Source organism: Alternaria novae-zelandiae, assembly GCF_023758075.1.
Source record: "Alternaria novae-zelandiae strain BMP 2774 chromosome Unknown scaffold_6, whole genome shotgun sequence".
In the NCBI taxonomy this organism is placed as follows: domain Eukaryota; kingdom Fungi; phylum Ascomycota; class Dothideomycetes; order Pleosporales; family Pleosporaceae; genus Alternaria; species Alternaria novae-zelandiae.
This window is the reverse complement of record NW_026056966.1, coordinates 975937-1002961: the sequence shown is the minus strand read 5'-3', so window position 1 is coordinate 1002961 and position 27025 is coordinate 975937. Positions and strand designations below refer to the sequence as shown.

Genomic DNA, 27025 nt, shown 5'->3' with positions numbered 1-27025 from the left:
TCCCGCTGTGTTGCCAAGCGCTCCAGAGGCGGTCGCGACTGGGTTGTTGTTTAGCATGAATTGGACGCACAGGGCACAGAAAGCTGCATCGGACCGATGTGGTTCATGTCAGGATTGTCAGTCCAGGCACGCGGGTGACCCACAGCGGAATTTCACATCAATCGGTGCCGTCGCGGTAGCTTGATTGGTCAGTAGATTGATAATGGCTGCACAGTTCCTGAAATTGAGGTACCGGAACCAGCTCGAAACGTGGAAGGTGGCTTCGGTCACTGCCGTGGGATTCCCAGGTTGCTCGGCACATTGCCGGACCTGGAACGTCACTTATCCCACGAGCTAGGCTGAAACGTCTTCCAACTTTTCAGCCTGGTGACAAAGCAAGCAGCGCCTTGATTCCGCTGCTTCTCTAAGCCTTACATTGGCCACCGATGGCGATAGAACAACGGGCTATGCTCTGGTCGATTAATGATGAATAAATGATGCAACCAACGTCGTTATCTCCCCATCAGGATTACGACAATACTGAGTTATTACAACGTGTTGCTTCCTGACGAACTTCACATGAAAAATATTGAGATCAAAATGAGATGATCCATCAATACGGCATCGTAACGATGATCAAGATCGTGTGTCATGTGTGCTCTGGTCGGGCGTTGTGGCAAGGCGGCTAATTGCTGTCCTTGGCCCGAGGTCGCAACATCGATCGTACATACATGCTGCATCGGGCCATGTGCATACCGGACTTCCTGAAAAAATGCTCGTTATCTCAGGAAATTGGCTACTCTCTGCGATTGATGTTGTACCTACGGTGCTACCGCATCGGATCGCCGCTCCGAAGCTACGCCTGTACTCCAGTGGGCTGTAATGCAGGTCTTTCAATGTCGGCACAGTCACACGTCCCCTAACCGCCTACTGAAAGAACCTTTTCTCGCGCGAACAGACGTGTGTGGATTATACATGATACTGAGGAACGATGAAGGAGTGAACAGTGGCCCAGATAATTTACAGCCTGAATACGCTAGTGGGTTAGCGCGAAACGGCCAAGGCTCTCGTCCACCGGGCCACGGGTTCCTGCTCACATTTGTCTATCCACCGACGGCGAACATCCCAGGTCAACGCTGTGTATCGATTTTACTCCACATTCATAGCTGGAAGAACGGGTGTCAGCACCATCTGCCAGGGAACCGGGCAAATCCGATTACGCCCAGGTCGCATCTCCGTCTTTCCTTGCTCGCTCCCTGCAAAGCATCGCATTCGATGCCTCTTAATAGGACATCAACCATGGCTTGGCTGATGAGGCTTTCTCTTCTGAGCGTACGAAATTAGGGGGCTTCGTGAAGGCAAAGCTTTGTGTAAATTCCGACCGTGAAACGATGCCTCCTCTTGGCGTAGTGACAGCCGCTTCGGGAACCGAGAGACGACCAGAGATCATGCAACACTCCAGTGATGCAGCAAGCTCAATTACTGAATACCGTCGAGCCTGCAGAGCTCGTGAGGACAACATGATCTGGTTGCGTGGTTCCAAGAGGTGCGGGGAACTCGTGCCGCAAACGCGGGGTTATGCCTACCATCAACACTGTCCTCTTTGTTCACTCACAGACACGAGCACAAACAGAAGAAGCCTTCCGTCATGGCAAGCAACTTACGTGTTGCGGCCTGTCATGCGTCACCTGTCTTTCTCAATGCACGCAAAACAACAGATAAAGCCCTATCCTTCATCAGACAAGCGGCATCCAACAAGGCCAACCTCGTGGTCTTTCCGGAAACCTACATCTCTGCCTTTCCGATCTGGAGTTCTCTACGACCCCCTACTGAAAATCACTCCCTATTCCAGCGTATGGTACAAGAATCTATCTATGCTGATGGCGATGAAATGGAGGCATTGCGCGAAGCGGCTCGGTCGAATAACATCCTAGTGAGCATCGGCTTCAGCGAAAGGTCGCGACACAGCAACGGCTGCTTGTACAATTCGAACATCTTCATTGGAACTGAAGGCGAAGTCTTAGTTCACCATCGAAAGCTGGTCCCGACTTTCTTCGAAAAACTCACATGGAGTAGCGGTGACGGCTATGGGCTGCGTGTTGCTAACACGCGATACGGGCGTATCGGCGCCTTAATCTGTGGCGAGAATACTAATGCACTTGCAAGGTACTCTTTGATCGCGCAAGCAGAGCAAATTCATATATCAACTTGGCCGACGATATGGCCGACAAGAACTTCACGTCACACAGCCCAAACCGCCGAGCAAACCACCGACGATAGCAATGTGCAGTCGAGTCCAAGCGTTGCGCGTGGAACAAACTACGACAACTTAGCCGCAAACAAGACCCGTGCTGCAGCGCATTGCTTTGAAGCAAAATGTTTCGGTGTGGCATGCTCAGGCCACCTTGGTGAAGATGCTATCAGAACGATCATCGAGGGTGCAAGTCAGGCGGATGTGGTGGCCGAGACCCTACACGCTATGCCACGAGCTGCGACCTTCTTCCTGGACCCTACCGGCGCGCCGTTGCCTAGCTTCACTTACAAAGGTGCGGAGAAAGAACACGTATCCGCATTGCAAGATCAAGAAGACATATTGTATGCCGACATGAATCTTGACGACTGCATCGAGGGCAAACAATACCATGATGTAGTTGGCGGATATCAGCGACCCGACGTGTTTGACCTCAAGGTCGACCGATCTAGAAAAGAACCGGTGCGCTTTATTTGAGATCAGAATACCGCGGATGTTACCTACCAGTCGTATGTTACTTTAGCCTGCTGTCTCGGAATGCGCCGAACCGACTCACAGTGCGCTCCTCGATCGCGTGCACATCTTATGCACAGGCCGGCGGCACTACTTCGACACGCCACAGCACTTTTGCTCATCACCCTGGAAGCCAAAAACTCCATCATGGCGCGCTTGTATTACAGAAACCTTCTGTCTACAGCCGCCGCAGCGGCCCGTCCAGTTTGGGTGTCTTGACCCAAATGTACGGACCCGAGCTGACTGTCAGCAAGCTCTTGCGGGGTGAGAGTTCTCACCAAATCCTTGGGCGTGGGTTCCGATTCAGATGGCTGCAGATCGAGCAGGGGTCGCGAGTTGTCGCAATCAAAAGCTTAATATTGGTCGGTCTTAGCTCGGGGACTCTAGAACCACATCACGTCGCACTGCAGCAAGGCCTAGGTTGAATGTTCAAACACACAACTTACTCGCATCTCTTACGAAAAACATACGATTTGCACAGGCCGTTTATCGTCCATATACCGAACAATCTTCCTTGTTGTTGCGAAGTGCTTTCAAGTTGCATGCTTACTACTCGTTCCGGTGCCCTGGCATTAGGGTATTTGAATCAGTTCAATCTATGACCAGCGGCAGGTCTGAGCGCATTGCCGACTTCGCGAAGGAAGCGCGCATCTTCACCCTCCAACTCGAAGCTCAGCAGATCTCCTCACAGCAACCAGCTATATTGGCCAAGTAAAGCGCCACGTCCGCAGATTCTTGATACGGTATGATTACCCCACAGCTTTACAGTCGCAGTGCTCCAAGACCAGGACGGAGGCATGTATGCAGGTTGCGGTGTTAAGCCATTGGAGTGTCAGCAGGCCGCATTCAACTCATTTTGAACATTACTGATCAAGCCGAACAGCATCTTACGCTGCGCGCCCCAGGGCAAGTCAGATGCACATCGAGCAGGTAGCACATCTTGCGAGAGAATTTTGCGAGAGAAAGATCCTCTTGTTTGTTGCGCAACTAACGTAGCATCTCAAAACTCTCGCCCTCCTCCCAGTCCATCGAGCAAGACGATCTCGCTCCTCTCTCTCTTTCCATAATCTCCTACTCATCACCGCTGGCCGCCTAGCCAAACAAATCCCCAAATGCAGACCCATCGTCCGAGTCCGCGTCGATATCGATACCCTCCTCTCCTTCCTTCTCGTCGCTTCCATCCTCTCCAGTTGTCTTCTCATCGTCCCTGATATCCGAGGCTGTACCGCGACCGGCAGGTGTGGCCGTGGTCGCGGTGAGGATGATGTCCTTGACGTTCTTGTCCTTCAAAGCGTTGCTGAAGAGTGTGGTCCAGATGGGCTCGACGTCCTCGATACCGGCGGCCTTAAGGAGTGCTTGCAGCTTTTCGGGTGTGATTGTGATACCTTCGTCGGCGAGGATCAAGGCAGCGTAAGAGACGGCTTGTTCGGCCTGGTTGGTGGTGGCAGACATTGAGATGACGCGGTATGGTGTGGGTCGATGAGTGATGTTAAGAGGAAGATCTGACAGCCGCAGTAGCTTCTTGTGACCTTTGGATCGGGTTGTTGCTCTTGTCAGAGAAGCGAAGTCTTTGTGTTGGTGTCGATAAGGGTCTGTCGTTCAGGTGGTCGATTCGTCATACAACTTTGGACGGGACGAGTTACTTTATATGTGTGTGCGGAGGAACACCAGCTCCTATGAGTCTTAGCATGCGCTTGTCATTCTAGGACTATGTTTCATTGCGATCCATGAATGCGATCATATCGCGCACTCTGACCTATTATCTGAACAGCCAGCCGCTCACGGTACCGCAGTTTCAGACGAGCTCGGACGCGCTCTCGACGGAGGGCTATGATTGGTGCGCGAAGACTACGCCCCGAACATTAAAGGTACTGTTTCGACGTTGGAGTCAGCAAAAGGGCGCAACGCCACCCAGAACAGCGGTTCGCCTCGTTGCTCTTCTGAGTCACGGCCAACATCACCACACAAAGCCACGCACGCGAACCCCGAATACAGAGGAAAGAGACATAGTGTTTCACTAACTAGGATTTGACGGTTCGGTAGCTCACAGTCATAAAGTGACTCATGATTCCATCCCTAATTGGACCAAGAGGCAGAAGGCTTATAAAAACGAGCTTGCCATCAGCGCCAGCACCGGAAAAAACGCATGCGCACAGCTTCTTAAATTCAAAATGTGTAGACCCTTCTTTTATGAGCGGTAATCTGTCAGTTCCAGCTATTGCCTGCTTGGGTACATTCCAGTCCACATTACAACTAAACACCTAGGTACGGCATTCTGACTTACACGGGCGCCGGTACGCAGGTGCGTTTGCTGCATCAAGGAGCCCTGACACGATGTAACTCTTTTCAGGGTCTTCAAGCCTTGGAATAAGAGATTAACCTCCATCATCTGACAATTCGTTGCCCCGAGTGCTGGCCAGTGGAAGCGAAAGAGCCGTGAAGGATACGACGCAGTCACTTCTGGGAGGCGCGAGCATACTAGCGGGGCCAGGAGGATACAATGTGCTATTCCCTTTTGGAAGCGTCTTTGAAATGATTGCTAGTGGTATGGTGATGAGTAATGATGGGTCAACGTGACTGCCGTTTGCATGTCTTGGCATTGTTGTTGTTGTTTACGAAATCTCTTCGCCGTGTCTCACTTAATCACCCACACTACACGATCCCCGAAAATCTCTCGTCTTTCCAAAACCCGCTTCTAATTCCCACAATGGCCTTCCCACGTCTACAGAAGTTGGTCGACAATGCAGCTGCACAGCTTGACGAAGAGCTCCTAGCTGGACTGCCGTTCACAGTCAAACCTCCATCTCCAAGGCGACTTCTGAAGCTGATCGTGGATCACGCTAACGATCTGAACGTAAGCTCGTATGATCTGCCTAAACTCACGAAATGCTAAGGATGTCAACTAGTTTCACGCCTGGGAATATCAACATCGCATAGCTGCGGAGTTGTTCTTTGGAGATTACACTGAGGCGCTTGTTGCTGGCGGTCACCTCAAGCTTGACCATAGGCCCGCTTCAGCTACTCGAGCTACACCATCAATGGCTCCTACGCCAATAGCTACTACTCATCAATCAATAGCTGCCACTCAACGAGAAGCTTCTCATGAAGCTCTAGTACTTCACTTACGGCGAAGAAAGGCTTCACGCAGCAGCATGTGGGAAGCTTCTCAAGCCCATGGAGCTTTGGGAAATGCAAAGCTCAAGCTTTGCTCTAGCTTCTTCCGAAGCGCACGTGGTTGTGTTCGAGGTTAGTCCTTCAAAATGAGCCATTTCTGTATCATGCGTTAACACACGATAGGAAATATGTGCGAGCTTTCGCACATCCATCCTACCGAGCTTCAATTCGCCGCCATGGAGCGATACAACCCAGCTTTAACTTCCTATCTGAAGCGAGCTTGTGAGCTTCGGCTTCCGGAGTACACTAGCTGCTTCTCAAGCTACGCAGAGTGTGCCCGGTATATTCCGGGGTACGAGACCCCAATGCGGCGTCCCAGTCAGGCTCGACACCTTTGAGCTGATCGAGCTGATCCGCGACATGAATGAAGAACAGCTTTCCTTCTTCTTGGAAACGGATGAGCGAGCTGCGCCTCTGGTCACGAAGCTCCTCGACATCAAGGACAAGGATCAGGCCGAGTTCGCGAGCTTACGGCGAACACATGCCGCATTTCTCAAGCAGTATCAGGAAGCTCAAGCTGAGTTTTTGTTCGAGCTCCACGAGACAGTTCTTCAGCTTGAGAAGAACCGAGCTCTGCATCCCCAGGTCGAGCAGCTAACTCTTGAGCTGGAGTTGGAGAGGGAGGCAAAGCTTAGATTCAAGGAAGCTGCCGATGGGCATGTGGAGCTTTCGGCAAGTCGACGTGCTGCGCTTAGTAGCGCGTGTGCGCAAGAGAGGTAAGTCTCTGTCGTATCGTACTTGACACTTGTACTAACTTCGTCTTACAGAATGCGCGGCGAGCTCCAGGCCAAGCTTGACCTTTCGATCGAGGCTGCCGCCATCTCCCAGGCTGCGCAAGAAGTCGCTGCAGGTCACCGACGACCTTACTTCTGGCAGGGCTTCCTCCGCGGAGCCAAGTGGGATAACAAGCTGCAACCGCTTCGGCGGCTTGTTGGAGAACCAAGCTCAGCTGCTTCTGCCACGACCTCTCGGCTTCCCGCGCCACTCTCCGACAAGCTTACACGTGCCGAAGCTTTCCACGAAGCTGTGGTCCTGCTCTCCTCCCCCCTTCGGAGGACATCAAGCTTAAATTCCGGGAGCGAGCTGCTCAGCTTTGGGAGCTTGTGCGCAAGACCGACGGCAAAGCTGCGAACTTGCCAGGTCGCTTCAAGGACAACAACAAGGCGGGAATGTCATATCGGCTAGCTGCACCTGCCGAGCTCAAGGCAGAGCATCCTTCCAAGGTCTACTTCGACCACTTCTGGTCTCACGCTGTAAGTTTCTCCCCTAATCAAAATGATGAATTCCGCTCACACTCTCAGTCCAAATAAGCTACTTCTCTTCACGTCTGCAGCTGTAGCTCTTGTCTCTTTCTCGGCTCAGTCATTGCAGCTAATGACTGTGTTTTCTCTTGCGTCCATAGCTAAATCAGTATCATGATGAGTATCCTACTTTTGTGCTTGTAACGTGATACGTCTTGCAACATAACAGCTCATGCCTACTGCGCAGACACTGTTTCATATCCCAACGAATTGCTTGCCGCGATAGTATCGAGGCCTATCGCGGCTTTCTTATGACTGGGCGCCCGGATCGATGGACCATCTCCTGCAGCACTCGAGGTTGGTGCCGCCCAGTCCAAATGATCACTGCAATTGCTGCGCCCGGGCGGGTTCTGGTGACCCCGAGCTAGCGTGGACTGCCTCAACAGGGCGCGTGCACGTCCTTTACCCCGATTGGGTTTGCGGGCATATCGACCAACGCTGCACCTTCAGCACCTTCACTCTTTCTTCCATCCTCCCGCACCAGACTCCCAACGATGGTAGAAATATACGAGCGCCCTGGGCCCCCAGACCCTCCAGCTGAGGACGAAGACTGGCCCCATGAAGACGGCATTCCCGATGACGATGTCAAATCCGCCATAGCCGCCATCAAGCACGCCAGACAGTTCTGGGATAAGTATGAAGACCCCACTAGCAGGAAAGCCAAGCAGAAAGAGAAGTTCTATACCTTACTAGACGGTCACATCGCGCGACTCGAGGATGTTTGGGAAGCTGTAGCTTCATACAACGCAGATAACTTCTCGTACACGTCGCGAAAGTCAACAATGGATGCCAAACTGCGGGATCCCGAACTCCTTAGCTTGTGGGAAGAGCTAATCGCCGAACAAGAGGCAAAAGACGAGAACGACGACACTATGGAACCGCTCCATAAGGTGGAGCAGAAGCTTCGTCGAATCGCGCTGACGGGTATACAAGTCGGTTATCTGACCAAAAAGCACGGCAAGAAAGAGAAGGCATCGTATGGACCTGACGTTCGGAAGCCGGTGTATGTCTCCTGGTCAAAGGATCAGAAGCCGCTATATCGGACGTACACGGGGATGCTAGTTCGCCAGCCAGACATGGTATGGCTGCCGAACGCGACAGTCTTTGCAGCTGAGAAGGAAGCCAAGATTCGATGGCGCGATGTCAGGGTGAGCTCTCCGACTTTCCTGTCTACGTCAATCTTCCAATTTGTGCTAACCGCTTTTATAATAGGGCGTATTGACCCTGTACGAGACAAAGCAGCTGAACAAGACGGAGCTTGAATGGTTCTTATTGAACCATGCAGTTAGAGACGTCGCTATCGGATACAGGAAGCAGCTTTTGCCGGAACACGACACCGCAGCTACCAACCAGTCCTGGAGTATCTGGCAGAATCGGGTCGACACCAATGAGCTTTGGGCAGCTAAGCTGGCGTCTTTACGAAAGCTTACCCCCAAAGCAAACAGCGCTACAGCCGCATACGCAGCGGCATATTTGGAGCACTACCGAGAGTATGAGCCTAATCTGAAGACCATGCGCGACTGCGAAGTTGACAAGTTCATAGTCCAGTTCTTGGATGCAAGAGTACTGCGACCGGAAGCTGGTACGGACGATGATTTGAAGCTCAAGCCATACAAGTCTCCTAGGGATGTCGGTATCTTTGCGTCCAACTAGGATGACGAGGGGAAAGGATGTTGTGCTTTGGATCCCAGGAGCGAATCTACTACAACACCTCGATCCTCCCCATGGCCGGATTTACCGAGGTTGCCGCGCTCGCGAACATGAGGTCCAGGCAGATTACTTTGCGTGCTCAGTCGCGTCGGCCTCGTTCTGCGCAGTTCTGCGCAGCTCTACGCGGATAACCCAGAGGGCTACATCGCCTTAGAACAACCTAGAATTCTTTGCTTTGTGTGAGTGTAGACTTCCGAGCACCTCTTCAGATTCGTTGCTGCATGGCGTGGTGTTCCGGTCGGAGGCCACCTGGGCACGCGCGGCCTATAGAAAGGTGGCGGGGTCAAAGCTCACAGTACGCGTATCGCGTATCCGGCGTATTGAGGTGCGTTACCGCAAGCTTCACTCGGCATCATCTATAAAACAACTGCTGCAAGACCCACCATTATGCTTTCAATCTACCCGAGCCGTTACCATGGCCAAGACTACTGCTTACAGTATGGCATTGCTGCACTTATACACAGGTGCAGCTGCCCTCGGCGCAAGCCTGCCCCCGTCGTATCAAAGCAATCACGACCTTGCAGCCAGGAACAACAACCAACAAGCTGTTCTCAACACCTCGCTACACATTCCGAAGCTTCCAAAGCCAGAAAAAATTGACATCGTCGAACTACCTTTACCTCCAGTTTCTCCAAGCCAAGACCCTGGCGCATGTCCTAATCAAACCGGGTGCATCGCGAGAGAGCTTACCGAGAAGTTTCAAGCGGGAGACTTCACTCCGGACGGCCGGAACGTCATCGTCACAGTGACCTTTGTTGGAGCTCCCGCGGCTCCAGACCCGGCGAGCATCTACGATGGAGTCCAGCTAATCCTGATCAAGACTGATAGCTCAAACTTCAGCAATGGCGATGCGTGGAAGTGCCTAACGTGTGGGGTACTGGCTGAGAACGCAAGAGAACTGGATCCACAACGAGACTATCCTCATGTCTTCAGAAGCGGCGACAAAGCAATCTGGGGCCACAACATCCTTGACTGCAACGGGAAGCAGTTGGCTAGCGATGAATGTACGCCTGACAATGTTCACATCTATCCGATTCACTGGTCGGACGGCAGTCCGCGTGAGCTGCGTATGCACCCCGATGACGTCCATATTGGTTGGAGTTCGTTCACCAACGATGCTGGGCAGTATTCCTACTTCGGGCGTCTGGAGTTCAATGCGAGACCCTCAGGGTCGGGCCCTGGTGCGCCTCGCTATGACCTGGTCGATGTCGACCTCCTCGTGGATCCAGAACGCCGAGCTTTCATAACGGCTGATGGCGAAGAGTTGAAGCTTCACCCCGACTCAATCACAATTGGCGAACTGCGGGGTTTCAGTGGTTCCGGCGACGAGATACTCTACATCGGTGCGCCGACCGAGTCGACAAATATCGATCTGTATGCGGTTCACATCGAGACTGGGATTGTTCGCCGCCTGACCAGTCACCCTGATTACGCTGATCCTATTGCTTTCTCTGCCGATAACCAGTGGTTCGTCACTCAGGATACGCGTGCTAGCAAGCGCCAGATGTGGATGTCGGGTATGCGAGGTATTCCGCCTCTTATCGACATCGTTGCCGTTGCTGTAGCCGCATCTACACGCAACAATGGCCCACGTCGCTTCTTCCAACCAATCTTAATAGATCGTTATGGGGATCGTGAGTCGTACTACGGGCAGCAGGTCAACGGAGAAGGCGATGGTAGCGAAGGAGGCTTTGACGATCCGAACTGGAACGGCCGAGCGGACCCGGCTTTCTCTTTGGACAGCACGCGTATTGTGTACTGGCAGGCCATTGTGACTTCGCCAGCCTGTGGTGGCATCAATCCGCTGCAGTGTCCAACTTCCACTGCCCCAGGTGGGCGTGAGTATCGTGTCATGCTCGCCCAAATGACCGATCGCAAGCCTACGCGTGCAGCCACAGTTTACAAGGTGCCTGGTCGCATACTGTGGGCGACGCCGTTCCCATCAGGAGCCAAATTTCCTTCGCAACCTACACTGAAGCCAGGCAACTATACACTCCATGGAAGCATCTCTGGCTTTGCGAAAGTGGAGCTCATCGGAGACACGGCACATCCACAAGGAGACTCCATCAAGCGTGTCGCTGCCAACTACACCAACTTCTGCAATGATGGCGAGCACATCATCAACGGCTGGGAGGACGTTGAGCTGACGGTTTCGACTCCGAATGTGTGGGACCAGAAGCTTGATTGGTACTCTGACATCTCGCAGACGGGATCTGCGACTGGAAGCAAGAAGACTAGCCCGGATGGGTTTCATTTGAGGATCGATGTGATGAAGAACATACTCGAAGCAAACGGAACGTTGACCACGACGATCGACGGCGTGGAGTATCACCAGCCGGCCAACGGTACCTAGAAAGGATATAATTAGCTACCTAGATATAGCTGAATTGATGGGCGGTTTCGCGTCAGTTAATCCTCCCGAGTCGCGTGTTGATTGCGTGCGTATTGAAGTCGCATAGTTGCTTGATCACCGCCATTCGGTTACTCCTATGATTGGTGTGGTCTGATCTGTGACAAATGGACGTATGAGTGGCGTGGGGAAGCATGATAGGGTGGCGAAAGTGTGATTGTCCCCGGCGGAGCTGCTTTTTGCCAACACGCGGAAAAAGCATACCAGGGCCACAGGCGTGTCGTACAGCGTTCTTCATCAATCGACTGATATCTGCAGATGGGAGAGTCTGTCACGCATGTCGTGTGTCGCATGTAGCATGTTGAGCTGTTTGGCGTGACGGTGACGTACCTAGCGGCCGGACAATTTGCCCTTGCTTAGGCTCAGGCACGTGGCCCTCTTGGCGGCGGGTACCCGCATCTTTCGCCTGCCACCACCGAGGCTTGAGTATCCGCAAGTCGCACGTTTGTGACTTGCAACCTTTCTCAGCGATCAGTTTTTGGACCCCAACGATGGCGCGATATCTCGTGGATGCTTTGTAAGAGCGTACACCCGTCGATTACCGACGCCACCCAGTATGGCGCAACCCAGTATAACCACATAGCGTCACTCCTATGGCCAGCACGTATGCTCGGTGAAGCCGTCTTGTCCTGGCACCTGCTTCCCCTGGAATGCCCAGATGGAAATCACCGCTTCACGATAGCGTCCGGCCAGCCAGCTTTAAACTTTGCCCCAAAGGGCTTGCTTTTCAGGGCCAGTTAATCTATCTTATCTAGTGCTGCACATCACCCAGGGCAGGTCCTCTCATTGCCCATGCATCTCTGGATCTACTTGATCCTCCCGGGCAGGTGCATCTGGAGTTTCAGCGGAGACAGGACGAAAGCAGAAGGAGATCAAGTTAGCGCCCGGCGTAATTCGCGAAGTCGGCCAATCAGCGGCAGGCGACACCATGGCACCTCCGACACGTTTATGCTAGAGTATCACCTGCCGACCATTAGGAGAAGGTCGATCGTTACACCAAAATGGAAGGAATGTATAAAAACAACCTTGTTTCACGACATACTGTAGAGCATCGGCAACTTCATTCTAACGTTCCCCATATTCTTCACCCCAAGCAGACTCAAGATGAAGTACGCTCTTGCCGCAGCTCTGATACTCCAGAGCACTACCGTACTCGGTAGCCTTCTGCCTGTCCATTTCAACGCACCTTCTCCAGCACACTTTCTCGACATCGTCAACAATGGCACATACGATCTTGGCTGCAGACCCAAGGCGGTGCCATCGAAAGAAGGCGATTTCGAGCTTCACGCCCTGCTGACCGAGGACCAAATCGCGTATCTGTCCAAAGAGTACGAGAACCATGCAGAGATCAGCCTACACCGTCGTGACCTCAGCAAGAGGGCTGCCACCGCACCGATCGGCACTGGCGACCGTTGGTCGGGCGGTTCAGTCACACCGTCTGGTCTTGGCACCAAGGCTACGGGATCGACCATGAGCAGCATCATGAATCCCACCGAGATCAACTCTGCCATCAAGGGACTCGTCAGCGGATACGGTATCAGCACCGTCACTCTGCCATACAAGACCTTCAATGGCGCTACGCAAACCGCCGGATACGTTGGCGCCGGCACAGACAAGTCCAAGTACCGCCTCTATCTCTCCGCTGGAATGCACGCACGCGAACGCGGAGGCCCTGATCAGCTCATCTACTGGATCTCAGATCTCCTCGCCGCGAACAAGGCTGGAAGCGGTCTGAAGTACGGTAGCAAATCATACACCAATGCTCAAGTCAAGAGTGTCCTTGCCGCCGGTATCGTCTTCTTCCCGCTCGTCAACCCAGACGGTGTCGCATACGACCAGTCTTCAGGATCACTATGGCGCAAGAACCGCAACACACGGTCCGGCACTAGCGGTGCCTCCGTCGGTGTAGACATTAACCGCAACTTTGACTTCCTGTGGAACTTCAAGAAGTACTTCGACCCCTCCACATCCCCTGCTTCCACCTCGCCAAGCTCAGAGGCTTTTTACGGTTCAGCCGCTGCATCAGAGTCTGAGACCAAGAACCACGTCAGCGTCTACGACTCATTCCCGAAGATCAGGTGGTTCATGGACATCCACTCCGCTACTGGCGACATCCTGTACAACTGGGGTGATGATGAGCTTCAGAGCACCAGCACCACCATGAACTTCCTCAACAGCGCGTACGATGGAAAGAGAGGTCGTCTTGGCGACTCCACGTACAAGGAGTACATTCCCTCGGCTGATGCGACAAACATCAAGAACGTTGCTGCCAAGACGGCGGCTGCGATGCGAGCAGTCGGTGGCCGTGACTACACATCCATGCAGTCTGTCGGCCTCTACGCTACCTCTGGTGCATCGGACGATTACGCTGCTAGCCGTACATACGCCAAGTCTGGCGCGAACAAGATCCACGGCTTCACCATGGAGTTCGGATACAGCACCAACTTCTACCCCACTCTGCCCGAGTTCAATACCAACATCCTTGACACCAACGCCGGTTTTATGGATTGGGCGCTCGCCGCGATTGCTGCTGGTCTTGACTAGTTGAGTTGCTTGAGTGCGTAGAAGGTTCCGATTGCAATAGGGGTGTTATGGCGTTTCAGAAATGTGTACCGTGGAGTTGTAGTAGCATGGGCGGCTCAGAGGAAGTGTTCCTAGAGCGGACGGCGTTGACGAGTATACGAGGGCTGATGACAGATGATGACTCTTTCCGACGGCCGATGTAGCACGTGTGGTAATTCTATATTTTTCGAACAATCTCCTTGATATTCGCGATGCAGCGCGATGAGGGGATATGCTCTCACGCATCAAGCTTGAAACCACCTACACAACCACGCTGGAATAATCCCTCGGGATCAACGTTTTCACTAACGCCCTTCAAGAAGCCCAAAGTCTCCTCTCCGTAGCTCTCGAATGGCTTTTGCCATGCTGCGCAGTAGTTCAAGTAGCGATACCGATGACTCGTCCCATGCTCAGTGGCAAAAGCATCAATCTGCTCGATCGCTTCTCTAGTGATAGTTCTCACCACCTCATCATGCTGTTCCAACGCCCAGTTCACTGTGAATTGTACATTCACAAGCGGCTCATCAGATCCTTCGTCAAGACCCAGCGGGTTCGCATCGCCCTTCCGCGCCCAAGAAGGCAGACACGGCTGAAGGACAAGCGTCCAGTTCATGCCCTTAATACCATGTTTCTTGATCTTCGGTATCGCATCGCGATACGCTTTATGCGCCGCCTCCAGCGTCAGCCTATCGTTCTTGACCGTCGTAGTAGCGAACTCTTGTCGTCGTCCCGGCGGGTTCAAAACACTGAGTTCGTCTGTCGCACCGACTAGACTGCGAATCTTGAACGTACTCCACACACGCCCAATCTTATGGAACCCAGAGCTACGCCAACATACAGGCCAGCCCCTTTCTTTCGTGTCTGGCGCGGTGTGAACGAGGTGCACAGAGATTGCCTGGATGCCAACGGATTGGAGGTACGTGAAGCATGCCAGAGGGCCCGCGGCGTAGGGGTCGAGGCGTTGGTCTAGCTCACCGGCCAGTGTTCTCGAGACGGTATCATGGAATGCTGTGAGCACACCAGGGGCTTTCCATGGAAGGAGATAGATGAATCCGCTCCACACGTTCTTCGCAGCGAAACTACGGACCGTGAAGCTTGTCACGACGCCGAAGTTGTTTCCTCCGCCTTTGAGTGCACGCCAAAGATCAGGTTTATCGTGACCCGAGGCAGTTACGATCCTTCCATCTGCTAAAACGACCTCGTATTCAAGGACGTTGCTGCACACGAACCCGTATTGCGGCGAGAAGAACGAGAGACCTCCACCGAGCGTGAGCCCAGACACGCCAACAGCAGAGTTTCTCCCACCAGTAACTGCGAGACCCTCTTTCTCGAGTTCCGAGTATACATCAATCCACTTGCAGCCAGCGCCGATCACCACGCTTCGCCCATCTTCAGCAGGGACGACTTGTTTAAAGAGTGACAAGTCGATGAGAACCCCACCTTTGATGCTCGACGCACCAGCAACAGCAGAATGACCACCCCCGCGAATAGCGAAGATCGATTCCACCTCTTCTCCCGTTTCCTTCGCTCGCTCGACCCTCAAATCGAACTCGCGTTTGAGAATCTTGACCGCCTGCGCTAGCTCCCACACATTGCGGGGTCGCACGACGCATGCAGGCGGCACCTCACATGCTTTCTGATCCCAATACGCATTCATTGACTCTCTGAAATCCGTCGCCTTGTCAGCTGTGATGACAATGTGGGGAATGGCTGCGATGAGCTTGGCTTTCAGTTGCCGTCCGGACGCTGTTAGGCCATCGTCGAGCCGGAGACGGCCAGGTTTCTCGGCTTCTGCATCGCGCTCGATTTGGGATGAGCGGACGCTGAGTCGTTTTCTGATGTATACTGTTGCGAGAAGGATGGCTATGCATGAGTAGGATAGCCATGATAGCGCCATCGTTGAGCTGGGAACTTAGGGAGGCTGGAGCCTAAACTGCGGGCAGACGGACCAATGCAGCTGGATATTGTCAAACGGACGACGGTAATCTTGGAGACAGCATGAATGATGGGTTTTAGGATGGACCAAGATATAAAATGGTTGAGGTAGGGTATATGGGCGTCACTGGCGTGGAGATATGCTGCGGCATCTGGTTTCACATGTGGATGACATAATCACTTGGCGTCAGCGGGCCTGATCGGTGATGACGAAATGCGTCGCGCAATCTACTACATACGTACAGTCCTCCTCTGACAATTGCATCATACTTGGGATGCTACATGGCCCAACCTTCAGATTACGGTTAATTCATAGCAAGCGTACATGTCGGCGTCTAATGCGACCCGAACGCTGTCTTCGCCTGGTGGCACTGCAATCAACAGCCATACCTCGTCTCGCTAGCTTGTGATGACAAAAGGCTGCGCGCCACGAAGCTGACCCAGCTTGTGTGTCTATCGATCTTCCTGACCACACAAGTGACTTTGGACAAGCGTTTCGGTGTGTGGTATCTAGGCGCTCGACAATGCGCAGACAGTACAACGTCCAGATCGTAGCGGCCCTGGAAACTACTGCATCATCCTGCGTGGATTCCTTATGCTAGTGACTTCCGATGCGGACGTAGCTGTCGGTACAGCTTTGACGTATGGCAGCTCGTAAATGTGCTATGCACGGATCCTCGAATGGTGAGTATCGGAACTCGAAGGTTCGTCCGCGCGCGAGAAGATAGTCAACCATTCATATTTCGATATCGGGATACCACTTCTTTACCCACTGGTCAAGAACCTTGGGTCCCACCGGCTTGGTCAGGAACTCGTCTGCGCCAGCATCGTCTGCGGCCTTGCGATCGTTCGAGGAGTCCTGACCAGTGACGATGAACAAAACACTCCGTTCATACCCATGCTGCTTCTCCAATCGCCGTATCTGTCGTGTTGCATCGATACCATCGCATACCGGCATCTGAAGATCCATGAGGACAAGTCCGACTGGTTGGACGGGCAGATTTTGTCGTAGCAGTGGGTCGTACTTGGGTACAAGAGCTTCGGAAAAGATATTGACTGCCTGCTGTCCATCCTTTGCGCTCCGAAACGGGATACCACGACGACTGCAGTACATCTCCAATAGACGAAGGTTGACAGCATTGTCGTCAACAAGAAGTGTCAAGGGTTTGCTTGATGTTGAAGCCTCCTTCGTGATAGCCGGAGGCTTAGTTTGGATGCGCAAGGTCCGTACCGACTGGACCAGTTCATTCTGAAGCCTGTCGGGGAATATTGAACCTCGCTCGGATGGGAGTTGTGGGCGCTCGTTCGAGTCCACTGTAGAACCTTGACTGGCTGGCTCGATCACGATGCCACCGGTCGCACACAGCTCCACCTCCAAAACAGAGGCGCGGAATTCGGCCGAGATTGCGTCCGCGTGCTTCAACGCTTGTTCAAATGTTTCCGACAGAAAGGGACCTTGGACGTATACAACATTTCCCTGCCGTCGAACACGTTCAGTGTGGAAGTCGAGAAAGCATGCGCATTCTGGGACAAGACATATCGCGACTTGGTCGGCATCAATATTCGATGTGTGTCGGTAGAGCTCCGCCAGGTTCGGTGTATAGTCGACGACTACAAAAGCGCCCTTGGGTGTGTTGGACGCTGTCCAGCCGGCGCTCGAAAGATACTGAGTAAAGTAATCGCCGAGAGACGACGTTGCTGACTTGGACGTGAGGTGGTAGAAAGTTTGCGGAAGCTCACTGAACCTATCCTTCACTGCACGAGAAGCAGGTAATGAGCTTGCACAGACGGGCTCATTGAACGTCGCTCTGATATGCGAGCCTGCACCGTAGGGTGAAGTGACCATTGTGATCTCGCCACCCAACAGCGTCGCCGCTTTACTCGCCAAAGTCAAACCAAGAGCAGACTCGGTACCACTAAGGTCGATTCGTTCGTGTGCGTCAAACACGCGGTCATAATTTCCCTTGGGTGTTTTACGCCCACTGTGTTCGACATCGACGACGAGAGACTGGCAGCTCTCCGTGATTGACAAACTTACTGCTACCATACCGCCAGCGGCATTTTGAGCAGCGTTGACCATGAGCGGCTGGATGCAGTCTAGGAATACTCGCATGTCGATAGCAAGCAAGTCGCAGCTTGGTGGTAGATGGTGTTGTATGACAATCGATGGTCGCGTGGACAGATCATCGGATAGGCCCAGTAGTGTTTCCTTCAGCAAAGCATCTTCAATCTCGGTGACTGTATGCATAGTGAGAACGCGTTCCGCCTGTGCAATGTCTGCCCACTGATTCAGCTTAATGAGACTATTCACCGTTGAGATCAGCTCTCTCGCTGACGTCTTAATGGTCTTGATGTAGGTGTATGGGTCCAACTGTTCGATGTCCGGGCTGGCAGTTGGTGAAGAGGCAGCTGTCGAAGGGACCACATTTCGGGATTTTAGCTCCTCGGTCAGGAGCTCGACTGAGCCGAGGATGCCGTGTATAGGCGTTCGCAGCTGATGTGTAATGCCGCGAAGGAACGTTTCTTTGGCGCTGAGCGCCTCCTGAAGTGCGCGGCCTTGCCAATACCGACATAGTATTGTCTAAATGTCACAGAGTATCAGCAAGAACCCCCAGAACGGATCTACCATTGCTTACCGCACACATATGTACGAACCAAGAATCTATATCATCAAAGATCATCTTGAGGTCGTTACTGGCTACTACGAGAAACATTGCCGCACGCTGACTGGTACATTGTGCCGCAATGGCCCGTACAGGCCGGGGCGCAGTCATGTCCAAATGATTGAGATTCTCGATGGCGTAATCAAAGTCTGCGAGAGTTAGCGTACGCATCACGCTCGTACCATTCACAATCACCTACAAGCGGTATCTTCCCAGAGGCCCTGCTCCAATTCCGATGTGCGGAAGCTCGTACCACCAGGAAGGGTTATGTGGCTGTCCGTGGTCTGATAAATGCTCACTCGCGTATTGAGATAAACATCCTCGAGCATTCTGGGGATCACTTCCTCCATGTTGTGGTGGTTGTCGCACTGCTGCTGAGCTAGGGAGAGCAGTTCCAGCATCCGCCTACGTTCCTTCTGACGGCGAGCTCTTGCACTGTGCACTATATCCGTAACAATCCAATCAGCAAGCCTTGCAAGAGACTGCTGTACTGATGGCGAGAGAGGCTCTTGTGGGGAATTAGAAGCGACGCAAAGGGAGCCAAAAGCCACGTGCTCTCCGAACTCAGTATCAAATCTCAACGGTACACCGGCATACGCACGCAGACCGCCCTGCTCAACGTGCGGCGACTTCTCGAAGCGCCAATCTTTGGCCATGTTCTGCAGCGCAAAGACAGTCTGTAGCTGTTAGCAGTGACCCTGGCAACGATGGTTGGCACTTACACCTGGTGGTTGATTGATGGTGTGGGCGCAAGTGCTCTCGCGACGGGGTAATATCGCAAGAGGGAGGTTCACAGTGACCATGCGAGTATAAGTGCTGTGGTTGAGAAGACCAGCAATGACAAACTCCCATCCTACTGTCTCATGCGCGAGATGGACCTTCTCCTGCAGGCGAGACATCAACTCTACATCTTCAAGGGCCCCGCGAGTATAGTAGTAGAGCAACGTCAACCTTAGCCTCTCGTTCCGCGTCAAGACTGGGAAGAGATAGCGATCCGCAGAGCACTGAGGTGGACATAGTGTTTTGGCAGGTATTGATGCTGGCGTCCAGATGTCGCCATCGTTGGGATACACAGACGTGACTTGTTCCGCAATCCATGGCTGAAGGGGTTTGTCGGCATTCTCAAGATCAAGTATTGGCGCGGTGGTGGTCGGGCGCTCGGACGATGCCGGCGCAGCATGCCTCGATGCGAGGACGGCCGCATCTGCCTTCGGGAAGAAGGCAACGCGCTGGCCGCCCATGGGATGCATCGAGACTTCTGTATGTCGAATTACTGCCCTGCATTGAAAGCAGAGGTCGCGCAGAGTGTTTTGCAGAGGTGTGATACACTGCGGGAGCTAAGGGCTGTCAGAGGGGCGCGCCGGGTGTAACGTTCCAGACTGGTCCAGATGCTCGATCGTGAGGATTGTGGCGACCGCGAAGGATTAGAACTGCGGCGACGATCGCGACAACCGATAGTACCTCAAGAAGAACTGATATGGCGAGGATGAGTTGTTTGCATCTGTTTGTCGTGTTCAGCTCGGAAAACTGCTAGTCGCAATGTATCCCGGCCTGGCGCCTTCCTCCGGGCCGAAGCAATCGGTCGATGAGATGCCTTAGCTGCGTTTTCAGAACTCATTGTCATACTGTTTGCTCAGCACACAAGCAAACGCCTTTGGACTGTCGTTGCTTGGAAACGCGCTGCGATCGGTTGAGCATAGTCGAAGTGGCAAAGCTCGTGAAGAAACAATGGGAGGCGGGGCGACAGCGCTTCCGACGCGTCCCATTGGCTGCGATCTGACCCACTAATTTCCCAAACCTCACGTACTCCGGCACATGTCTACTTCATTTCTTCACAACGCCGCGCCTCGTCTTCTCACCTTCGAACTGCCGTTGTAAGGAGCCAAGATGTCACTTCTCAATCGCCGGGGCCTTTTTATCATGGAGGACTAGCTCGTTGTAGCCTAATGGACATTGCGGCCGAAATGTCAACCGCGTATGTCGGACGCCATCCAAGACAACACCCTAGACCCGGATGTCAGCTTCTGGGTCATCCCAATCTCCAGCAACGGCCTCCATGGACCCTTGGAAGGCTCCATAAGCCGTGAATGTACACCATAGGCTAGTCTTCGTCTGCTCGGACATGGCCAGCTATCGATCCTGTACATGGCACCTCAAGATTGGCAACATGGCAGGGAACAGGACTTCGGGCGTGGTATCGTCGGCGATTCGAATACTATGGACACTGGAAACAATGTTTGTCTTCACATTTGCCCAGGGTAGTATGTGCGGCCATCGCCGCCTGTTCTCTGTATCTTCTATCAAACACCCCATGATGTTCTTATAGCCGTTATCCAGGGCCTTATGTCCCTAGTATTCTCGACTACATGGCCTTACACATGGTCACTATGTTGGGATGCAGAAGCAGGTCTTTACTTTCACTTTCACTTCATTGCGCACATACCACCACGATGCACTCGTCGGTCGCTGTGCCCGTTCTTATTGTTGAGCCTGGAACAATAGGCTCCCACCTCAGCCACTGCGACCTCTTACAGCTCTTCGCAACTTGTAACTCCGCCTAGATTCACGCAAATACCCCGCCCCTCGTTTCTCTATTCCTCGTCGCCCAATACTACACGCGAAAGCTCACTACAGAAACAACCTGCAGCTCATCTCAGCGACCTTTCCACAACTCTCCGCCTCCGAAGCGCTACCATGTCGTTTCAACTGAACGACTCGTCTCGCAGTACAGATTCCGCCTCTGCCCTGCCGGATGCAACAGACTGTCCCAAGCCTGGCTTCATTCCGAAACCGCTTCGCGCAAGGAAGAGATTCTACGACTCCAGTCTGACTGCGGGAATGAGCCCACCCGACACAAACATGACAACAGATACTCCAAGCGTGGAAACCACAAAAGAGCGTGTATGGACCGAGGAAACCCAAAACCTCCGCGTAGAAGCCACCAAGCTGCTGGCTGCCAAACTCTCCAGGTTCCGGAAGCTCAGTTCACCTAACGCCGTGATCATGCAACGCGAGCCCGAGGTCTTCGCTAAGCAGTGGGAGTCCGACATCTGGACCCGATCGATGCAAAGCTCCGACAGGAAGAAGTACGACGATGAAGTCAGATCAACCTTGCGACTCCTCACCAAGTGCGACAAGAAGTGGTCTGAGGCTTGGCCAGTCGATGATGGAAGTTATTGGACAGGTGAAGAATGGTTCGTTTGGGAGATGGACAGATTAATCTACGACATGCTAGAGAACGAGAGCATCGCATCTGGGCCGCATTCTGCGGGCACTCTAGCCAGCCTCAGCTATGTATGTACTCAATCCGACCCCGCCACCGAAGCCACCGAGGCCATACTCAATGCGGAGAACCACCAAGAAGGCCTCTCACCAGAGGCGCAGCTGCGCAAAGACAACCGTCGAGGCTTCCGAAGCCATATCCGAGGCATCTGCGAGTTACTAAGATCCGCGAATCATACGCTGAAACTTGACGTCGTCGCGCTTGCATCATCTTGGGAGTCCGAAATCTGGATGGCGTCGCTCGAGCACGAAGACCGCAACACTTCATATAATGAGGACATTGATGAAGCATTGGAAGATTTGGATGATTGGAAAACGTACTGGGATTCGTCTGAAGGCGACCCTGAAGGCAGTCGAACCGGCCGGCAGCTCTTCCTTGATCACGTCCAACAGCTTCAGGCGCACAGTGCTGCGTCTAGTGAGCAGACTGAATCGCCAACAGGAGTCAAAGCATCGGCGGAGCCCTATGATCCTCACGAAGATAGTGAAGATGCTTGCTCCTCCATTGAGACCGACGATAGTGATGGTGGCGTCGACGTTGGCTCAGACGAAGAGTCCGAGGATGACCAGAATGGAACGCAGTACGTCCCTGACAACACCTCAGAAGAGCATGGCCTTGATTCAAATACTGCGGACGAGCTCTGGGATCTTGCTGGGGGTAACGAAGAGTTATCAGATGATTCTGCAGACGATGCTGAAGATGACGAAGTATCTGATGGGCCTAAAGAAGACAACGGTTCCGTGATCATATCGCCCCGCTCGCCACAACCTTATGAGAGCGATCATGGGGATGAAAGCGAAAACACCATAGATGGTTTCAGTTCTCACTCTAGTTCTCCTGTCGCGGCATCTCCGGTAGCATCGGCTTTCGCTTTCACCTTCAAGCCGTCTCAAAGCAGCGTCGCTGTACCTATCATCCCATCCGGCTTCGACCCGAGAAATTGGACTGGAGCATTCGATTTCACGGCACCCCTAGGCGGCGACATAGCCGTCAATGGGTCTCTTTCGGCTGGTGATGATGTCGCCAGTCAGACTTCAGAGGTTCAAGACCTCAAAAACCCTGAGCAGATTGATGAGGTTGCCGCCAACGATAGCTTGGAGCCTACCACTTCTTTCTCCGTTGACGACGACGTAGTCGCCAGGATCGGTCAAGAACGCGCAGTTCAGGAGGTCCCCCTGGCCGCTCCAAAGGAGCATGAGACGGAAAGGCCACAAAAGGCCGTCTCAGAAGACTGCTCTGGTAGGATCAGAGAGCTGACTGCCGCCATCAATGCATGCGAGGCCGAGTGGCTGAACGCAAATGCAGGCAATTGCGCTCCTTCCGCTTTTGTTGAGCTCGCTGGAATTCTCGATGGCATTGGTCCCAAAATCACCAAAAAGCATGATTTCTCTAGCCCTTCGGCATTGAGCAAGATTGAGGCGCTGTTCGCGAAATGGCAAACATTTGTCAACACTATGAAAGCCTTTATCGCCATCAAAGAGTACTTCAATCCCGAAAACGATTTTCGCTTCAATCGAGTTGTCAACCTATATCGCTCAGACGTCGAAATGATCCCAGCGTACGAAACCTTCAGTCGTTTGCCGGGCGCTCAAGAGTACTGGCTGGGTGAGGCAAACAAGCGACGAGAGAGCAGAGATGATAATCTGAAGAGCATCAACAATGAGATTGCAAAGATGTTTGGTCTTCGCCGGGCCTACCGCGCTGAGCTGGAGACGCTGAACGTGCAAATTAAGAACGAGGCGTTCAAGGAGTTTGGCAAGATGACTCTTAACATGGTTCACGAACGCATCTTGGAGGTGAACGAGGCTTTAGGCCTGCAAGACTTGTAGATACCTTCCGAAGTCCCCAATTCAACATCTAGATATACCAGTACAGCGATCAAGTCTCAAACCACTCCAACTCATCCTCCTTCCCAAACACCGCTCTATAAACCCTATCTCCGTCCTCCTTGACCACCTCTTCCGTATGTATACTATGCAAACTATACTCCCTCTCATCAAGACTACTTCCATCTGTCCCATCTTTCGCAGACCCAAAGATGCGAATGTGGATGTATCCGTTGTCCAAAGCGGGCAATTTGACTTTGCCGAAGAGATGCAGACCGTATGCTGTCACGGCTACGCGAACGGATTCGAGGTCGTCGGCGCTGAAGGATGCGAGGTCGCTGTCGGAGAGGTGGGAGACGGCGCGGAAATATTCGGGTTCGTGCTCTGGAGGGTGTTTGTTAGAAGACTGAGGGGAGGAGGCGGGACAGAGAGGCTTTACTGTCATGGTCGCGTCGTAGTTTGAGGAGTTCGCTTTTCACGGTGTCGAGGATAGAGGTGAATGCCTCGAGGGATGCTTGCTGGGGCGCGTGCGATGCGCTCAGATCGACGGTGTCTTCTGTTGCCATTGTGGATGCTGTGACTGTAGGTTACGTAGAATGTAAGCTATGCGTCAATAGGTGTGAAGGTTTAGCAAACAATCTGGTATGCTACAGCTCTATATGTCGTCTATAGATTGTGCCATGTGCCATGACGTGGACTGATCAAGGATGCGATGTTGGATGAGGCGTGTCGCGTCTCAGCGAGTGGGCACCGAGCGCGCCTAGCCTGGAAAACCGGGCAGTTGAGGGAGGAAACTTGGTCTCACGCCTTGCAAAGCTTGGGAAGCACCGAGAGCTCGGGCATGGCTGGAGAGCATACTGAGAGACTAAGTTTCCACTGAGCGTGAGACGTGTAAACTCCACAGCGTGTGGTGAGCTAGACAGACGATAGCTTGAGGACCCTTGGACCCTGGGGTGCTTGGATGACTAAGCACACACTAGCGCACCTCCGCAACTTCCCCGCTCTGTTCATCTGCAATCTGGGACGTACCACCGTCCGACGCAATTATGCATCAATAAAGAGCCGTCCGCCAATCCGCCTCTCGATAGCTCCACAATCTTACCACCAATTCAAGATCGAAAGACGGCAACGGAAAGCATACGTGGGGTGCGGCAATGGCTCGAGAAATCAGAGTCATATCTACTCTGCACGTGCTTTCATGCGTGCAAGCTAACATTTATCATGGCTTACAACAGAGAGCAACTAATTCTGTACAGCTTGATACCCTTTCCTTCGGGAAAATGCTAGCTTTCCGCGAAGTGAAGTCGAATCGGGTGATGTTGCTGTGTGCTTACCTATCTAGGCATACAGCTGCATGAGAACCAATGACTTTGGCGTCTAGGGCGTGTAAAAGCGCCCTTCGTAAGACGTCCATAAGCCTTCCAGTGTCTGCCTTCATTTTCAAATCTAAAGGGTCCGGATCAACATGTCTACGACTACCATCACAGAAGATCGCATTGAACTAACGAGTTACACTGCCACTTTACAACCACCGTCAAGCAAATCGTTACCCGGTCCCTCCAACTCAACATCGTTGAGTCACATCCATGATGACACACCAGACAACGCAGCCTACTCCGTCACCGCAGTACCAGACGGCGGATACGGATGGATAGTAGTCGCAGGCTCCTCAACAACAAGTTTCTGCAACAACGCCATCATCAACTGCTGGGGCGTCTTACAAGCCGCACTACTCGATTCAACGCTGAGAGACGTCCCTCCATCCACACTCTCCTACGTCGGATCTCTGGGACTCGCAGGCGGTGCTTTGTACGGACTAGGAGCTGTCCGTCTCATGAGATTGATAGGCGGTCGAACAACAATCCTCCTCGGTGTCTTCCTCATGGGCTTGGGGTTGATCGGAGCAAGCTTCTGCACGTCCAATCTCCCCGGTCTGTTCGGCACGTACAGCGTCATTGGCGGCATTGGTATGTCGCTCAATTGGACTGTCTGCAACACAGTTCCCGTGCAGTACTTCAGCGCTCGTCTCGGACTTGCAAACGGTCTTATCAAGTTGGGCGGCGGAGTAGGTGGTTGCGTCATGGCTGTTGCATTGAACGCCCTGTACGAAAAAGTCGGGATCGAGTGGACCTTCCGCATACAAGGTCTGCTTACCTGGGCTATTGGTCTTCCGGCTGCGTGGATGGTTAAGGATCGTGTGCCGCTCAGGAACATACCTTTTGTCGATCTCTCCATGTTCCGGTCTCTTACCTTCATTGCTACGTTCGTCGCAAGCGCAATTGGTGTCTTTGCACTGTTCGTCCCGCCGTACTATCTTCCATTGTTCGCGCAGTCGATTGGTCTCAGCTCTAGTACCGGTGCTGCGCTCGTCGCTGCTTTTAACGCCTGCAATGCCATCGGTCGTTTCATCGCAGGTCCTCTATGCGACAAGTTCGGCCCACTCAATACCTTTGTCATCGTCATGGTTCTCAACGCCGTAAGCATGCTTGCGATCTGGCCAGTCTCAAACACTCTTGGCCCCCTCGTACTCTTCGCAATCTTGAACGGTGTTGCAAACGGCGCGTACTTTACGACTCAGCCAACGGTAGTCGCGGGTATCTTTGGTCCTGGACGAGCTGCCGTCGCTATGAGTATGTCGGTCACTGGTTGGAGCGTGGGGTATCTGATGGGCGCACCAATCGCTGGTTACTTGTTAGAGGCCGCTGGCGGTAGACGAGACGTCGCTTCGGGTCAGAACATTGATGTTTATCGCCCTGCCATCTTCTATGCTGGTGGGACGGCGACTGTGTCTGCATTGTGCGTTCTTATCGCGCGGCTCACGGTGACGGGGAAATTGCGCAAAAGGGTCTGAGTGCCATGTACTGGGTGAACGGAAGAGTGTCGGTAACCTTCTGCAGGCGTGAATGATCAACCTTGCAGATAGACCTTACCTAAAGAATTTAATGGAATCTATGTCGTCCTGTAAGGTACCCTCACATACGCAATGACCGTATGCACATCCCCCACGTCCATCCTCTCTCTCTCCTCTCTACCCACAAAATTCTTCAATCCGATCCCCTCTCGTCCCTTCTCTTCGAACCCCAGTCTCCCATACAACTCCCTCGCCTTATTTTCCTGCCCTGTCTCCAGATAAACAACCACACTCCTCTGATCAGCCATATCAAGTACGTGCCGTATAAGTCGCGCAGCTAAACCCTGTCCCCGATGCCCTGGATGCGTCGCCAAATTTTCAAGGAGGAAATGCGGAGCACCTTGTAATATGCGCTCGCGTAAAACCCTGAGACGAGTCGTGAATTCCGCGATGAGAGCGGTGTTGCAAGATGCTGGGAGAGAGTTGAGGTATATCTCTTCATCAAACGCTTCTCTTTCTTTTCTCTCTTCCTTTTCCTGAGCCGTCTCTAATTTTTCTATTTTCTTG

At 53.0% G+C, this 27025-nt stretch overlaps 10 protein-coding genes across 10 annotated transcripts; 6 read left to right on the top strand and 4 right to left on the bottom strand.

Moving 5' to 3' along the window:
- Positions 1-3835: 3835 nt before the first annotated feature.
- On the bottom strand, positions 3836-4195 carry J4E88_003856 (uncharacterized protein; the record flags this gene model as incomplete). The annotated part of the gene is made up of 1 exon (XM_049397504.1): positions 3836-4195. One exon carries the CDS (start codon positions 4193-4195, stop codon positions 3836-3838), a length of 360 nt encoding a protein of 119 aa, XP_049256892.1.
- A 1255-nt stretch (positions 4196-5450) lies between these two features.
- Positions 5451-7227, top strand: J4E88_003855 (uncharacterized protein; the record flags this gene model as incomplete). The annotated part of the gene is made up of 4 exons (XM_049397503.1): positions 5451-5597; positions 6188-6633; positions 6685-6813; positions 6930-7227. The coding sequence occupies 4 exons, from the start codon at positions 5451-5453 to the stop codon at positions 7225-7227; spliced, it is 1020 nt and encodes a 339-aa protein (XP_049256891.1).
- A 485-nt stretch (positions 7228-7712) lies between these two features.
- Positions 7713-8871, top strand: J4E88_003854 (uncharacterized protein; the record flags this gene model as incomplete). The annotated part of the gene is made up of 2 exons (XM_049397502.1): positions 7713-8366; positions 8431-8871. 2 exons carry the CDS (start codon positions 7713-7715, stop codon positions 8869-8871), a joined length of 1095 nt encoding a protein of 364 aa, XP_049256890.1.
- Positions 8872-9343: 472 nt separating this feature from the next.
- Positions 9344-11281, top strand: J4E88_003853 (uncharacterized protein; the record flags this gene model as incomplete). Its single annotated transcript, XM_049397501.1, has 1 exon — positions 9344-11281. One exon carries the CDS (start codon positions 9344-9346, stop codon positions 11279-11281), a length of 1938 nt encoding a protein of 645 aa, XP_049256889.1.
- Positions 11282-12442: 1161 nt separating this feature from the next.
- Positions 12443-13882, top strand: J4E88_003852 (uncharacterized protein; the record flags this gene model as incomplete). Its single annotated transcript, XM_049397500.1, has 1 exon — positions 12443-13882. The coding sequence occupies one exon, from the start codon at positions 12443-12445 to the stop codon at positions 13880-13882; it is 1440 nt and encodes a 479-aa protein (XP_049256888.1).
- A 256-nt stretch (positions 13883-14138) lies between these two features.
- Positions 14139-15797, bottom strand: J4E88_003851 (uncharacterized protein; the record flags this gene model as incomplete). The annotated part of the gene is made up of 1 exon (XM_049397499.1): positions 14139-15797. The coding sequence occupies one exon, from the start codon at positions 15795-15797 to the stop codon at positions 14139-14141; it is 1659 nt and encodes a 552-aa protein (XP_049256887.1).
- Positions 15798-16571: 774 nt separating this feature from the next.
- Positions 16572-19748, bottom strand: J4E88_003850 (uncharacterized protein; the record flags this gene model as incomplete). The annotated part of the gene is made up of 4 exons (XM_049397498.1): positions 16572-18416; positions 18472-18647; positions 18698-19175; positions 19221-19748. The coding sequence occupies 4 exons, from the start codon at positions 19746-19748 to the stop codon at positions 16572-16574; spliced, it is 3027 nt and encodes a 1008-aa protein (XP_049256886.1).
- A 1444-nt stretch (positions 19749-21192) lies between these two features.
- J4E88_003849 (uncharacterized protein) lies at positions 21193-23610 on the top strand (the record flags this gene model as incomplete). The annotated part of the gene is made up of 1 exon (XM_049397497.1): positions 21193-23610. The coding sequence occupies one exon, from the start codon at positions 21193-21195 to the stop codon at positions 23608-23610; it is 2418 nt and encodes an 805-aa protein (XP_049256885.1).
- A 49-nt stretch (positions 23611-23659) lies between these two features.
- J4E88_003848 (uncharacterized protein) lies at positions 23660-24173 on the bottom strand (the record flags this gene model as incomplete). The annotated part of the gene is made up of 2 exons (XM_049397496.1): positions 23660-23991; positions 24047-24173. 2 exons carry the CDS (start codon positions 24171-24173, stop codon positions 23660-23662), a joined length of 459 nt encoding a protein of 152 aa, XP_049256884.1.
- Positions 24174-25072: 899 nt separating this feature from the next.
- J4E88_003847 (uncharacterized protein) lies at positions 25073-26458 on the top strand (the record flags this gene model as incomplete). Its single annotated transcript, XM_049397495.1, has 1 exon — positions 25073-26458. One exon carries the CDS (start codon positions 25073-25075, stop codon positions 26456-26458), a length of 1386 nt encoding a protein of 461 aa, XP_049256883.1.
- Positions 26459-27025: the final 567 nt, after the last annotated feature.